Source organism: Diceros bicornis, chromosome 14 (genome assembly GCF_020826845.1).
Source record: "Diceros bicornis minor isolate mBicDic1 chromosome 14, mDicBic1.mat.cur, whole genome shotgun sequence".
In the NCBI taxonomy this organism is placed as follows: Eukaryota; Metazoa; Chordata; class Mammalia; order Perissodactyla; family Rhinocerotidae; genus Diceros; species Diceros bicornis.
The window spans coordinates 15,028,981-15,044,941 of NC_080753.1; the positions used below are offsets into that span (position 1 = coordinate 15,028,981).

At 37.9% G+C, this 15,961-nt stretch overlaps 1 protein-coding gene across 1 annotated transcript in view; it reads left to right on the forward strand.

Moving 5' to 3' along the window:
* Positions 1 to 15,961, forward strand: part of PKHD1 (PKHD1 ciliary IPT domain containing fibrocystin/polyductin) — a 415,790-nt gene that overhangs the window by 245,410 nt on the left and 154,419 nt on the right. Inside the window, exon 51 of the mRNA XM_058554174.1 lies at positions 12,470 to 12,607. Coding sequence (XP_058410157.1) covers positions 12,470 to 12,607 — 138 coding nt within the window. The remainder of the gene's footprint in view (positions 1 to 12,469; positions 12,608 to 15,961) is intronic.

The window sequence follows — 15,961 nt, forward strand, 5'->3', positions numbered from 1 at the left end:
GTGGTCCTAGAACTAGAAAAACAGAGAGATGCAAATGAATGAAACAAAACAGAGTCCAAAAACAGACCCATGGATATATGAGAATTTACCTGGTGGTTAGGATGGCATTTCAATTCCAATAAATAATGTTGGAAAAGTTGTCTACCCATATGTTAAAAAATTCCTGTTGTATTATCAAGTGACACCATGCCAGATAAATTAAAAAGCTCCCTATTAAATATAAATTAATTGAAAGGAAATATGGGAGAGTATTTTTTTGTATTCTTTTATATAGTCTGTGAAAGGCCTTCCTGAACGAAACAGAAGATCTAAAAGTCACAAAAGAAAAGATGGAAAAATTTTGGTTAAGTAAAAATTAAAAACCTCTCAGTCATCAATGAAATTCTAAGCAAAGCTAAAACTGAAGCCATAAGGACAAAATATTTGAAATACACAGTACATGACAGTACATGATGTTATCTACAATATACAAAGAGCTCCTATACATTTTTTTCTTAATGAAGAAAAACACATATGATGTAAGAGGAAAATGAAATTCACAGAGGAATGAATAAAATGGCTAATAAACATGAAATGTCTCACTTTCAGTACTAATCAGGAAAATGTTAATTTAAAAAAGTTAGATATCCTTTTTTGGCCACCAGATTAGCACAAATTAAAGAGATTATGCAAGTTAATAGTTATTGAGCACTTGCTGTTTGCGATACATATACTTTACGCATTAACATTTTCAAACTCATAATAACCCTACTAGATATGTACAGTTATCATCCACACTTCACAAATGAGAATTTAGTTGAAATTATTACATGTTTTTAACATTATACATTTATAGTTGTTTACGCTTATCTGTAAGTTTTAATTGACTTTCTGCATACCACTTTTTGCATACCACATCTTTCCTGGATTTGCATTTGGTTTGCTAACATACATCTAGTAATTCGTTCATAGAGCAACTGAAAAACTTTGACAATTTCATCTATTGTTTTCGAGAACACAGGTCTGAAATCCATTTTATTTTTATTTTTTGTAGGTAATTTGTTTTAATCTTTGGAAAACTTTAAGGATTTTCTCTTAATTACTGGACCCTTTTACTTGCAGGATATATCTTTCTTCAACTCTGATGAATTACTTCTTTGATAATTTTCTCTCTGATATTTTGTGTTTTCTTCTTTTGAAACTCTCAAGTAAATGGATATTAGCATTTTAGGGCATATTACTAAGATTTATAAACTTTTTTTCATATTTTCATATCTTTTTACTCTTTTTTTCTTTCTTTTTTTTTTTAATTTATTTTTTTTGTGTGAGGAAGATCAGCCCTGAGCTAACATCCATGCTAATTCTCCTCTTTTTGCTGAGGAAGACCAGCTCTGAGCTAACATCTATTGCCAATCCTCCTACTTTTTTTTTTTTTTTTTTACCCCAAAGCCCCAGTAGATAGTTGTATGTCATAGTTGCACATCCTTCTAGTTGCTGTATGTGGGACGCGGACTCAGCATGGCCTGAGAAGCGGTGCGTTGGTGCACGCCCAGGATCCGAACCCGGGCTGCCAGTAGCAGAGTGCGTGCACTTAACCGCTAAGCCATGGGTCCGGCCCCTACTCTTTTTTTTTTCTGGGAGAATCTATGAGCTTGATTTTCCAGTTCACACTTCTATCGCTATCCATTTTGCTATTTGCTCAATCTAATGAATAAAATTTTTTTTGATAATTAAAAAAATACATCTAATTGTTTTCATGGATATAGTTTCTAAAATGTCTCTGGAAATATGCTTAAGTTAGATTCTTCTATTTGCTTTATTTTGTGTGTTTGAATATTCTTAGTTTCTGGAATTATTGAATTAATTATTGATTATTCATTCTCTCTCTCTCATGATTCTCTGCAATTGGAAAAGAATCTCTCAATCTCTCTCTCTTTGTCAAACACACACACGCCTATAATTTTTCCTGTTGCAAATAAAAAGTATAACCAGTCTCTGTTTTTAATTTCAATTACAGGTAAAACAATTTTAAAATAATTAACGCATTCACACTCTTCAAAATTCAACAGGCACAAGAAAATAATCATTGAACATTCTCCTTTCACTCCTGTCTTCCAGCCACCTCCTTTCATTTGCTGGAAACAACAATGTTACCAGTTCCTTGGGTATCCTTCCACAGATATTCTGTGCTACATATACATTTTTTTTTAATTATACATACATAGATATATTTTTCCTTAACCACTTCCTTTATGAAAATGATAACACATTGCAAACTGTGTTGCACCTTGCTTTAAAAGATATAATCCTCCCTCAGTACCCATGAGGGATTGGTTCCAGGATGCCCTCTGATACTAAAATCTGCGGATGCTGAAGTACCTTAGTAGGCCCTCTGTATTCTCGGGTTCCACATCCGCAAATACAGAGGGCCGACTAATTGGAAGATTGTTCTTTATTAGTACATTAAGTACTTCTTCATTTTTTAAGAGCTTTATTGAGGTATAATTCACATTCCATACAATTCATCCATTTAAAGTGCACAATTCAATGGCTTTTAGTATATTCGTAGAGTTGTGCAATCATCACTGCAATCAATTTTAGAACATTTTCATTACCCCCCACCAAAGAAACCCCACACCCCTTAGCCATAACTCTCTAATTCCTCCATCCCTCCCAGCCCCAAGCAACCACTAATTTACTTTCTGTCTCTATAGATTTGCCTATTCATATAAATGAAATCACACAATGGCTTCTTTCACTTGCATAATGTTTTCAAGGTTCATCCATGTTGGAGTAAGTAACCAGTCTCTACTTGAGAATGAAGAGATGGCCAAAAAGACTCCATATGTAAAATACTTGTTTAGTTCGATATATGGATGCACAGACACACATGCATTAATAACATTAACTACTCCGTGTGTCTGTACGGCAGTCCCTCATCCTTATATATTAACTCTCATCAATTACTTCTTAAAGAATCTCCTTCAGATGTAGTTAAAGTAATACAGTTTCTTAGGGAGACACAAAGCCAAATGCCGAGATACATAGATTTATTTCACACATAAGTTTTGTAATAGAGATCATCCCTGATTGGTTATTGGCAGGTGGAGTCTAATGTTTACATGCTTTAGAGGCGAGCTGAAACTGTGCCCCAAGTTCACAAGCTTTGCAGGATATTTCAGTGTTTACATTTCGTACAGGTCCTCAGTTTCCTCTTGAAAGGAGATGAGTGCGTGTAGATTGCAAGTGCCCCTATCTTCTTTTCTCCTGATGTAATAGATTAAGTGTTGACCTTCTCTCAAAAGTCAGTCTCACCTGGTGTTCTCTGCATCCTATGTGGGTCTTGCTTTTCAGGTACCTCAGCTGTCTCATTTCTCTCTCTGTTTGCAGCCTTTCCCTCCTATAGGATACTTCTTCACAGCACACACACATCTTTTTGTATGTCCATATGATTAAAAAAATTCCCCTGAGCCCTTGTCGACTTTTATACACTGATTCTTCTCTCCTCATTGTGTCTTTGCTCCCTTGGTGATTTCTGAGAACATAAATTTGATAGTCTTCAACCTATAGACAGTATTTGAAGTCAGGAAAATGTTTTTCTTTTTCCAAGTATCAGACCTATATGTCCAACTGTCAACTTGAAATCTCTACGGGGATGACTTACAGGTATCTCAAACTGAAGCAACCCAGGAAGAATCGTCTATTCCCGTCCTCTCTCCCACACGTCTGCTGTTTCCAGTGGCCCACTTGCCCCTCCTCCAGCGTTTCCTCCTCCTGGACATGGCATTGTCTCCCATCACCGATTGCTCAGAATTGTTCTTGGCACTTTAACCAATCTTGTATATACTGTTCGTAAGCATTTCTCAAGTCTGTGTGCTTTTCTTCATCTCTCCTCTCACCACTCTCATCGATGCATTATCACCTCCTGGGTGAACCATAGAATGTCTCCTACTTTTTCTCCTGCTAGTCTTGCCCTCATCTGCTCCATTCTCCCCGACTGCAGCCAGAGTGATCTGTTATGTAATTCCCTGCTTAAAACGCTTTACTGGCTTAATGTCATTCTTTGGATAAAGTCTCCAATTTTGTATGTGGCCTCCAAAGTCCTGTTCTGATCTGCTTCCTTCCTACCTTTCCAGCCCCACCTCTCACCGTCTTCTCCAGATTCTGCAGTCCAGGCACTCATGCTGCTTTTCAGTCTTTTGAATGCATGGAGCTCTTGACCACTCCCACTTTTCCCTGTATACTACTCTCTCTAGAGCATCTAGCCCCATAACATTATGCATTTTCCTTCTTACCACTTAGCACAGTTTGTGCCTATGTAGTTTTTCTGTGTGATTATGTTTAAATGTCTATTTTCTCCACAAGATTTTATGTTTCATGAGAGCAAGGACTCTGTCTCTTTGGCTCATAAACAGCAGAGTGATAGGTAGAGAGTGAACAGTCAAAAATATATGCTGGAGGGCTGGCCCCATGGCCTGGTGGTTGGGTTCGGTGTGCTCCATTTTGGCAGCCTGGATTTGTGGGTTTGGATCCCGGGTGTGGACCTACACCACTTGTCAACCATACTGTGGTGGTGACCCACATACAAAATAGAGGAAGATTGGCGTAGATGTTGGCTTAGGGCAAATCTTCCTCAGCAAAAAAAAATATATATGTATATACACACATATATATGTTGTATGTATGCGGGATACACAAAACAAGTGATAGCTAGTACTATTATATCTGTTATGTGCCAGGCACTCGAATAATTTTATATGTGGTGTTTCACCTAATCTTTATTATCGCCACCATGAAATGTTATTTCTCTTGTTTTTTACTTGAGGAACAGAAATACAGAGAAGATAAGTAATTTTCCCAAAGAATGGTTTATTTGGGATTCAAACTTAGTTCTGTCTGAATTCAAATCTGGTGAGCATTCCATGGCCCCAGATTACGTCTTGGGCAAACAGTAATAGATGAATTGGCCAGTGTGTTTGTCCTACACTAATTCTTTATTAGTCAAGTATCAGTGACTGGATCCTGGGGACAACGGGGACACAGTTAAGAAATGGCTAGAACTGTAGAACTATTCAGACTCTGATTATATGTGGAGTGTAGGTAGTTGGGGGCATCAGTGGGATTCTGGCCATTAGGGAGTTACGAACAAATGAGGGCACTGGGTTCTCTAGGATGGATGGGCACTAGAATGAAGGGAGAAACAGATACAGTCTTCCTTACGTTGAAACATTGCCATGATTATTTTGGTTGATATCAGAAGCAAATACTAAAAAGGATTCAATCTACTTCTTCCTTCCACCAAAAACTCACCTGATCAATCTCATAAAAATATTTACTTCTCTATGTGGAGTGGGAGCCTTTTAAATGTGTACTTCTTTCTCTGGCATATATCAGAATCTGACAAGGCACTCCAGAATATTCCCTACGTGAATGAATGGATGAAGGAATCCATTTATCGGTCAGTGGTAATGCTTTTCCTTATATATCATTCTTCTCTTGAGGACTTCTAGATACCCTAGATTAACAAGAGGGTTTAACGCTAAGGATGGGGATTTCAATGTCTTTGCCCTAGATAGCGTGGAGATATTTTAGAGTATTGGGACTTTCGGCAGAGGTTATAAAATCTGGATATTATTGCTGAAATACTTAGAATTGTGAATAAAAGTTCTAGGAACCCTCATGGTCTCTGGGACAGTGTTTAATTCAAGAAGAAAGGAACTTATTTTGGAAATCCCAATAAGAACTCTTTGCATTGAATAAGTGTAATTTATTGGAATTTACAAAAAAACTCTTAAAGGCTTTGGGAATTTCTAAAAAATATCATCATGGAAAATATGGAAATGAGAACAATAAAAACCTGTACAGAAGTAATTTTTGTATTGATATAGAATAAGTACTTTATGAATTTAGGAGCATAAAATATAGACTAGTTTGCTCAGAAATTATAAATTTTGGTACAACATATTAAAATGTAGAATAGAGGTTATTTACTCAATATTTATTAGTCAGATACTATATTCTAAGCTCTCTGAAGCATCAATTATGCATTTACGAAATAATGAATATAAATTTTTAAAACAAATAGAATACAAGCATCTTATCTTTAAGGAATTTGATGGGTGTTTTTTTTTCCCGGTTAGAATAAACAATTGAAAGCGTGAGGAAAAAAATAAATGCATACTCTTCATTTTGAGGTCTTCTGGGGATTGCAAAGTCTAGGGTTTTTTTTAGATGTGAGCCATCTGAGCAAGCAGAGCACCCTGGACCTGTTTCAAATGGCAATACCAATGAACATGAGAATGCAGATATCTCTCTGAGATCTTCTTTTCATTTCCTTTGGGTATATACCCAGAAATGGGATTGCTGGATCATATTTAGTTCTATTTTTAATCTTTTGAGGAACCTCCATACTGATTTCCACAGTGGCTCCACCAATTTACATTCCCACCAACAGTGTACCAGGGTTCCTTTCTCCTCCAACACTTATCTTTTGTTTTTTTTTGATAATAGATGCCCTAACAGATATGAGGGGATAGCTCATCGTGATTCTGATTTGCAGTTCCCTGATGATTAATGATACTGAGCACATTTTCATATAGCTGTTGGCCATTTGTATCTCTTCTTTGGGGAAATGTCTATTCAATTCCTCTGCCCATTTTTTAATTTTTGGGGTTGCCAGGGACTGAGAGGAGGGGGAAAATGGCCAGGTATTAGTCAAGGGGCTCAAAGTTTCAGTTACGCAAGGTGAATAAATTCTAGAGACCTGCTGTACGGCAGAGTGCCTATAATAAACAATAATGTATTGTATAGTACTTAAAATTTTGCTAAAGGGGTGGATCTTACGTTAAGTGTTCTTATCACAAAATTAATAATAATAAATTAATTAAAAGGGTGGGAGGAAACTTTTTGAGAGGACGGATAGGTTTATGGCATAGATCGTGGTGATAGTTACACGGGTGTATACTTGTCTCCAAACTCATTAAGTTGTATAATTAAATAAGTACAGCTTTTTGTATGTCAATTATACATCAACATTTTTTATATCAAAGTTGTTTTAAAAAAAAAGGCAACACCAAGTTGGCCACTCTGAATTCTTTGAGGTTTTATGGAGAGAACAGCAGCATAAGACCATCTCAAGATTAAAAAATAGCAAAACAAAGAAAGCCTGGAATGAGAGAAGGCACAGATTCTTTTCTATTTTTATGAACACAACAGCACCTTCTGGTATTTCACTTTCAGAATTTGGCATTCACAGGATTGATCTGATACAGTGGGTAATTGTACTTAAAGACATCCCTATTAAATGGATTCAAAATATTTTTGAAGAGCAGATGGCATAGACTAGAGGAAGAGATAAACACTATTATGTTAAACATTTTATTGATCAATTAAAATATCATAATTTAAAATGTTGATTCTACTATGGGAATCACGCGTGTCTATACGTGATTGAGAAAGACACAAAGAGAGTGTGTGGGGGGAGTGGATGAGAATTTATTATCCAAAATTTAAACTGGACTCTTCTCATGAGGTGAGAATGTGGAGAGCTGTCCTCCCCCACACCAGGCAGGTGGATGGTTTTTCTTCCAGGTGTAAGGAAGCCGGCTTGCAGTCTTGAATCATGCACCTCTGGGCACTTTGCAAACTGCCTCTTCTGCCTATTTTTAAGACCAGTTTGAAAAAAATGATAGGCAGGGTAGAATAAAGAAACCACCTGTGTGGATTTGATTAAAAAGGCAGACCGTAAAGTTAGCAGCTCTTTGAGAGGAATTTAGTTCTAGAAAGAATACATCCTTATCTTCAGCACTTCTTTGTTCTGCGTTTTCTACAAGGGAATGAATTCTTGGTAAACGAATACCATCATCTCTGTAAACTAGCCTACTTGACACTAATTTTCAATCATGTTAACCTTTCATTCCTATGAACTATTTATGTATAAGAAGTTGCATTCTATTTTAGGAGTACTTTTTTTGGATCTATCAGCCATCCTCATAAATTGTGATAGATAGAATATTTGGATAAATCATTAGATTCACCAAAAGTTAAATGAGACTACAAAGGAAAGAAAACATCACCAATCATTGTGTAAATATGTATATTTAAAGTAGTCACTTCAGAACTAAAAATATTCTCTTTTTAAAAAGGAAGATTGCATCATTTAATAATGATTCAAATGGCATTAAAACCTACTTTTCCATTGGTTCACGTATTTACGAGAAAGTATTGGGGCCAAGATTGGATGTAGAAACCAACCCATTAATTATGGAAGGCACAAGAAAGTAACAAGCCTACACATAGTCCTTGTATGTTCTGCTCTGCCCTTGCATGCCATCCCTCTCCCTCAGAAGTCTGAGCTGTGTCCAAAGTTGGTGTCGACTGTGCTCCTGACAATAGCAGGGTTGTAGTGGAAACTGTCTTCACCACCTAAGTTATGGGGCCTGATACAGTGAATACCATACAAGCAGTGGGTCTGCCTGCTCTGAATTATGCCTGTTCATGTGACCCCGTCATTATTCCCAGGATCTGTGCCCTTCGCCCTTGATCTCATTTCTACAGGATTTAGGCAAGTGTCAGGCCCTTGGAATGCTACACAATAGTGACCTTGATTCCTGGACTTTGCTGGAAAAAAAAATTGAGTTTAAATCAAGTGTTAAAATTATATGGAATGCTTTGTAACTATGGTAGTCAGATTATTCCTGATACAAAAGAAGCCCTAGCCCTCTGTCAGAGACATTCGCCTTTTGCTGTGGCTCAGGCTTTCTGGTCTCAAGGGTAGCTAAGGCATTTATAGAAGACTAAAGCCTCTTTGTTGTTATTTTTATTGTTGCATTTGATACATGGGGAAATTCAGATGGTTACTGCTTAGCGTTAACTTTCCAGATATTATTTCTAAAGCTTTATCCTTCTAATTGTCAAAATACAACCGTTTCAGGGAAACAAAACAAAACAAAACACTGCTTAGCAAGACATACTAGAATAAAGATGGTGGGATGTTTAGTGCTTGATGGATGAACAAGTGGAAAGAGGGTGTAATTCGGAACCAAAAGGCACCACCCCATGGCTGGTCCTGAGCTCCTTTGGGGAGAAAAGCAGTCTTTAATTACATCTGGTACTCATTAATTCTTTTTGGAGTCTCTTTCCAGATCTGTTCCCCCATCAGCCTCCTATCGAGCAACAGAAATTCCAGATGGTTCCCTCCATATGCCAGTACTCATTCTCTTAAGTAGGATAGATTGGTCACTGACAGAGTAGGATGGAATAGCCTTGGCCAAGTCAAGGCAAGGTGAAAAGCATCGGGCCACAGTTAAATTAGAGGTGGTTTATCATTTGTGTTTTTAAGTGGGTTATATAAGTAACTGTTTCTGAGTGATTTTTCTGAAATGTCTTGAGTAATTTCATGGAAGGGATGCTACTTCTAGAGAATGTGGCATATTGATCCTAACTTTCTATACTTGGAACAGAGAGAAATCTTTGACAAGCTATCATTATAGCTGATGGTTGGTCAGTTTGGACCTACAGCTGATCTGCTCCAGGGACTACCTTAGGATGAATTCTTTTGCCTGTGTCATTTGCAATAATAGCTGTAATCTCTGTTATTGTGATACAAGGAGAATTCCTTTATAAAAATCTTTATAGGACATATGTTTATTTTACCTTAGCAGAATTTTGTTATAATAGGCACATTGATAGACTTTCCATTTCGTGGTAGCTAGGATTGAAGATGAGATTCACCTCTTTATAATAAAAAATAAGACAATCCAGTCAATCAGAGGAGTGAAAAATTATATTATCATTTCAAGTATATCACGTTGTGTTCATTTGTTTATCTGTCTTTGTCTGATGCTGGGAAACACGTCTCACTCATCTTTGAATTCCCACCACCCAACGAGATTTGACACATCATGGGGAAGAAAAGGAGGAAAGCAGAAAAGGCGAATAGATGGATTCCAGAAATTTCAAAGTGAAAGGTGGCACTGAAAGAAATAAGAGCAGTGTTTCTACTCTTGTCTTCATCCTATACTTTTCCTCTGATAGCTATTGGATTTTACATGTGGGGAGTGTGTGTGTATGTGTTTGCACTCATAATTTGATGTTATTTTTGAGCACCTATCATATGCTAGGTATTGTTCTAGGTGCTGAGCAAGTAAAAATGAGAGTGGCAGTCATGATCTCTGTTCTCATGGAGCTTATAATAGTAAGGCTATCTGTGATTTGTGGGAAATTTGCTGGTATTTTGGAGTGGGCAGGGCAATTAAAAGAAAAAATTTCTTTTAAGGGGGTATGTGATAAAGAGCAAAGTGAAATTTTAAATTCCACGTAATTGTCATATTTTAACTGAGAAGTATGTTAAAAAAAGGCCTAATATCATGCTTTTGTGTGTGTGTGAGTACTCTGTGGATGGGAGAAAACACTGATTGAAGCAATTTAATTGTTTTGTACAATCAGCCACAACAGCCAAACACTGGGAGAATGGGTCATAGGTTGGAACAGATAAATGCCATTTGTATAACACTTTTGTTTTTTAATTTGTTGGCTTGAAACAATTTCTATTTTGCTTTTGAAGTAATATTAAATTCATGAACCCATAAAATGTCAGTTAAATCTAGAACATTCTCTAGATATTTTATTATTTTGTTTGGATGTTTTAAAAGTACCAGAGATTAAATTGAAATATGTATTTATTTTTGTTTGTTTAGCCTGATTATTCATTTTGTATCAGTCACTAATAAACTTTTGAATTTAAGGTGTCTAGGGAACTAAACTCAACAGATCTGGACGACATTTATTTAACATCTTTATCTTTGATGCCACAATAAGCACTAGGGATTTTTAAAAACGGATAGTCTCTTCCCGTATGGGAGTAACAGTGGAAGAGAAAGACATAATTACACTGAGGACCAGCCCAGTGACAGTTGCCTCCTTGCATATAGTAATTAGATATATAATTACAATAATGTGTTTTAGGGCTCTGTAATAAGAATGTACAAGGTATCATTGGAGAGTGAAAGAGAGAGATTTCCACAGGGGGTGTGGTGGATCCAATGTGGGAACTGGGGATGGCTTACTAGCAGAGCTAGAACTTGGCTTGATTCTGATGGGTGAGTGGGTGGTGCTGATGTTGTTGGACCATGAGCATACCTTAAGAACCACTGTTCTACTGTCCAACTGAGAGACAAGGGGAAGGAGGGAGCGCCACAATTTATGGACCAGGCCTAGAGATGTCACACTTCAATTCTGCCTACACTTCAGTGACTACAACTCAGTCACATGACTTCATCTAACTACAAAGCAGGCTGGAAAAGGTAGTCTGAGAATGAAGCCAGGAGGAAAAGGGAAATGTTTGGTTTACAACTCTATAGTCTCTGCCACAGGAAGGTGTGGCGGTCTTATAGTTAGGGAAGTAGGCAGGGACTAGAAAAGACAACTCATTAGAAGTTAATTTTAGGGGCAGGTCCTTGAGAACAGCAGAGGGCATTGTTTCCTAGAATAAGACCTGAGATTATGTTCATAAAATTCCTTAAAAATCTTTATATGTGCCAGTGATTATGGTATTGAAATTTAAGCGGAAACATTTATTTGATATCTTTAATTTGTATTGAATTACTACTAAGATTCAGACAGTAGCACTTGATACTTGAGCATACATAAAATATTTACTGTTTTAAATGAGAATTTTTATTCAAGTATTACTCTATTGTTACTTGCAGACAAAATCTATGATTCTTTCTTCTGAAGTTGTATGGAATCTACCTTTATGAAAGAGGAGATGAAGAATAATGGTTTTAAGTTGTCCGATGAGCTCTACAAGCATGCCAAACTAATGGACACACAGTACAAATAATGACAATATCCAGGGTTTATTGAGATACTTTGCTTTACATGATGAGAATTGGGGATTGAGAATGGCTTACCAGTACTGTATAAGCACTTTAGATCTATTAACTCATTTATCCCTCACAAAAACGCTGTGAATGAAGCAGGTATTTATTATTCCCATTTCACAGATTAGATAACTGAGGCACAGAGAGGTAAAGTTGTTGGTCCACACAGCTGGTAAGTAGCGGAGCTGGGATTCACATCCCAATTGTCTGACTTCAGAGGCCAAGGTCATATCTATGGTTCTCTCTCTCTCTCTGAAACTAGAGCCAAAGTGAAGAGACAGGGACAAAAAATAGAGAGCTCATCCGTACGTTTTCACGAAAGTAGCCTTGGGGCCGCTATTTGGGGCAAAAGCAATTTGGGGAATAACTCTTAGTGTGCTAAGCAATGGCAGAATTTGTTAGTCATGCCTACTTTTTTTCCCACGCTTCTTTATTAAGGCCTAGCCTTTGGCCAGCTATTTGCTTTTCCAGTTACTGCACCTGTCCTGGCATAGGTAGCAACGTAGGCCACACCTGAATTGCGTGGAGAAACCCAGCGTAAATCACTGGAAGAGAGACGGCATTCTTGTTTTGGTTACATGTCTGAGCAGTTTCTTTTTCTTCTGCAGACAGGACTGTCCTGGTGGATACAGATCTTCCGTTCCTCAAAGGCCTCTATGTGATGGGGACTTTAGAATTCCCTGTGGACAGAAGCAACATTCTGAGTGTGGCGTGCATGGTCATTGCAGGCGGGGAGCTGAAAGTTGGTGAGTAAAGGGCACGAGGATTGGGAGCACAGTGGGAATTAAGCTCTGTGAGAATGGCCTTGGGAAATGACTGTATCATCCAGCAGGTTGCTTAATGGAGTTTGGGGAGGGCTAAGGCAGAGGGTGAGTTTACTAGTAAAGCTTGTCCTCGGTAAGCTTTAGATACAGACGGAGGTGGCTTTTGTTGGTCATTCTCTATGTCTACCCACAGTCATCAGGCCATGTTTCTGGCTGAGGGTCTTCATGCTGCTGCTCGTTTCAGGCTTCCTTTTGTCTCCTCCAGGCTACAGATCAATTCCCCCTCTAGTTTTTTAGATGAGAACTTACGTGTGGCTCACTCTTTCAGAAGATCTCGTAGGATGGTTTGTTATCCTTCCATCAACTAAACTACAATAAAATGTCAATTGCTATCTTAGTGTAGATCCTTGGGAAAACAGTCCTGAGAGCAGAGCTTATGTGTTTTTGCTTTACTGGGGCAAATGATCACAGTGCAGTGAGTAAAGGGAAAGAGAAGTGAAGGAGAAAGGGAGGGAAAGCAAACACAAGGTAGCCACAGCTTCTCAAGGAAACGTGGCTGTCTGCTTGGCTATGTGAAATGCCTTGAGAGAAGCCTTATAGAACCCCCGCATCTTGGGACAATAAGGAGAGAATGCTGGGGAGAAGCCAAGCAATTCATCTGGTCCACCCCAAACCACTTAACTCCTGTGTCTTTGTTATGTTTCGTGGCTCCCTGGGCAGCCAGTGGAGGGGCCACAGGCTCAAGGGTGCCTGGAGATGAGGCTCTTCCAGCTGGGAAGAGAGGCATGTTGCTGAGGTGGAGGGACAGGTAGGATGGAGTGGATCTGGGGTAGTGTGTTAATGAGTCTGGTACCTTGTCTTACTTCAGTAAAAAGCGTGAGTTGTGACAGGTGGACTGTGTACTTAGAACTGTTGTAGGCAGTAAGTGTAGAAGGATGAAAAGACGTGTATTCCCTGCCCCCAAACGAACTACTTTTGAACTTAGTAAGGCGTTCCATTTTGCCCCCAAAAAGGAGATTAAAAGAGAATTCCCAGAAACAATAATACCTCACCCCAAAGAAATAAATCTCTGATGGTAAGGAAACATTTAGATATTGTTGTTCAGTAGCATTCATATTTTAGAATCTCTGGTGGGAGAGAATTCTAGGCCTAACTACTTGTCCAAGGTTTAAATCGCTGTAGGAAAATTCCTGAAAAATTCTGGTCAAGCCTCTCCTTGAGTACTTCTAGTGACAGAAAATTTGAGACAATCTGTTCCCACTTTTAAAAATCTCATTAGAATTCTTTTCCTTCTATTAAGTAAAAGTCTGTCTTCTTCCAATTTTTGTTGGTTCAGGTTCTTCTATTTGATCCACACAAGATGAGTGTCAAACTCCCTTCCCCGTGATAGCCCCTCATTCACATTTTCTTGAATCTTCTCTTTCTTAGGCTATGCAGTTCCTATTATGTTAACCATAGTTAAGTCATAACTAGTTTAATCATAGTTATTGTTATGATTATATAGTTATAGTTGTATCATTTTAATCATAGTTATTCATGTTCTACAATAAGTTTTATTTTTCAAACTATTGTATAAAACTGGGAAATACAGAAAAACAAATAGAAAGTTGTACATTCGTATTCCCAAATGTAAAGATAACCACAGTTAATACTTTGTATCTTGTCTTAACATCATTTTTTTCCTACATGTACATGCACACATACACACCCAGACTTTAACATGTAGGGTGTACAGTTTGATAATCTTTTGGATCTTATGTTAACAATGTGAGAATTTCCCCGATTCACTATATTTCCAAGACACAATTTTGATAGCTTTAATATTCCATAATATATATGAGTATGTGTGTGTGTGTGTATGTATACATGCCTACGTATATAATAATTCATTTAATCATTTTTCTATTGTTGAACATCTGGGTTATTTCAGATTTTGTCCTTGTATCTTACTCTGCAGTGAACATCTTAGCACTTAAATCATTATTTATATCCCTGATTATTTCCTTACAATAGATTTTTCAAAGTGGAATTAATGGGCCTAAGGATAAGTGCATGTTTTAAGGTCATTGATACATATTGTCAAATTGCTTTCCGGAAAGGTTTTTACAAATTTGCATTCCCTCCACATTTCTCAGACTTATGTGATCCCCTCACTTTTCCCGGCATTGCCTCTAAACGCATCTCTGCTTTGTTTAATTTCTCTGAAAGTATGAAGCCAGGGATAAAGAACTATTCCCAGGTGGGCCCTGACTTATTCTCAACAGAGTGAAATGAGTATAGCAGTCACCATAACGGGCTCTAAGCCCGGTGCTTGGGATCAGATCTAGCTTGGTCACCTATTGCTGTTTGACTTTAAGCAAGTCAGCCTCTGGGCACCTCCATTTCTTCATCTGTAAAGTGTATGGCAACAGCAGAACCTTCCTCAGAGCGCTGTGGAAACCACTAAACATAACAGCTACTACTATCACTGGGAAAATAGTGGGTGTTTAATAAATGTTAGTTTATCTGTCAGGGTGCCTGGAAAAAATAAACATCATACTGAATTGGACAACTTGAGATTTTAATGAAAGAACCATTTGCAAAAATCCAAATGGCATGGGGCATACCCCAAGGCTAGTAACAGCAGAGCGTGCTTACCACCCTTTGCCCCAAAGGAGCAAGAAAGGGAAGTCATTCCCGGAATCAGAAATGAGGGGGATGTGATGTGTGGATTTGCTTGCCAGGCAGCAGCATGACCTCTTGTATGGCTGGGACTCACTCAGTACCAGGAGGGACCTATGGGAATGAAGACCCTGATTTCACTTTCTTTCCTCTCTTGTCTCCTGCTCGTGCTACCTTTTGGCCAAACCCAACTGGAACTCTAAGTAAAAGAGACCTCACTGATATAGCGCATGCAGGTCAGCAGCATCCCAGGGCACTGAGCAGCGTAGGGAAGGGCAGAGTTTGGAAATGGAGGTGTCAGTGGAAGCTATCCAGCATAGTCAGCTTCCAGCTATCGTAACACATAGGATTCTTCTGTTAATACAGCCAAAGATCAAACAGACCTCTTTGTCCAGCCATATCATGCTGTTGGTCCTGCCAACTATATTGTCAACTCTAATTCTTACTCTTTTTATATGTGCTGCCTCAAACACATCTTTCTACATTGTACACTTGTATAGAGATTATTTTGTTTTCTCTTGGGTTTTAGGGGGATATAAGTGCAATACTTTTTTACTTATCTCTTCATTTTATTATTTCAATCTATCTTTACACACTGGAGAAATCCTTTTGGATTCTGATATTTTCCTCCAAGATTAATATCATTTGTCCATTTATTTAATATCCTATAAAATC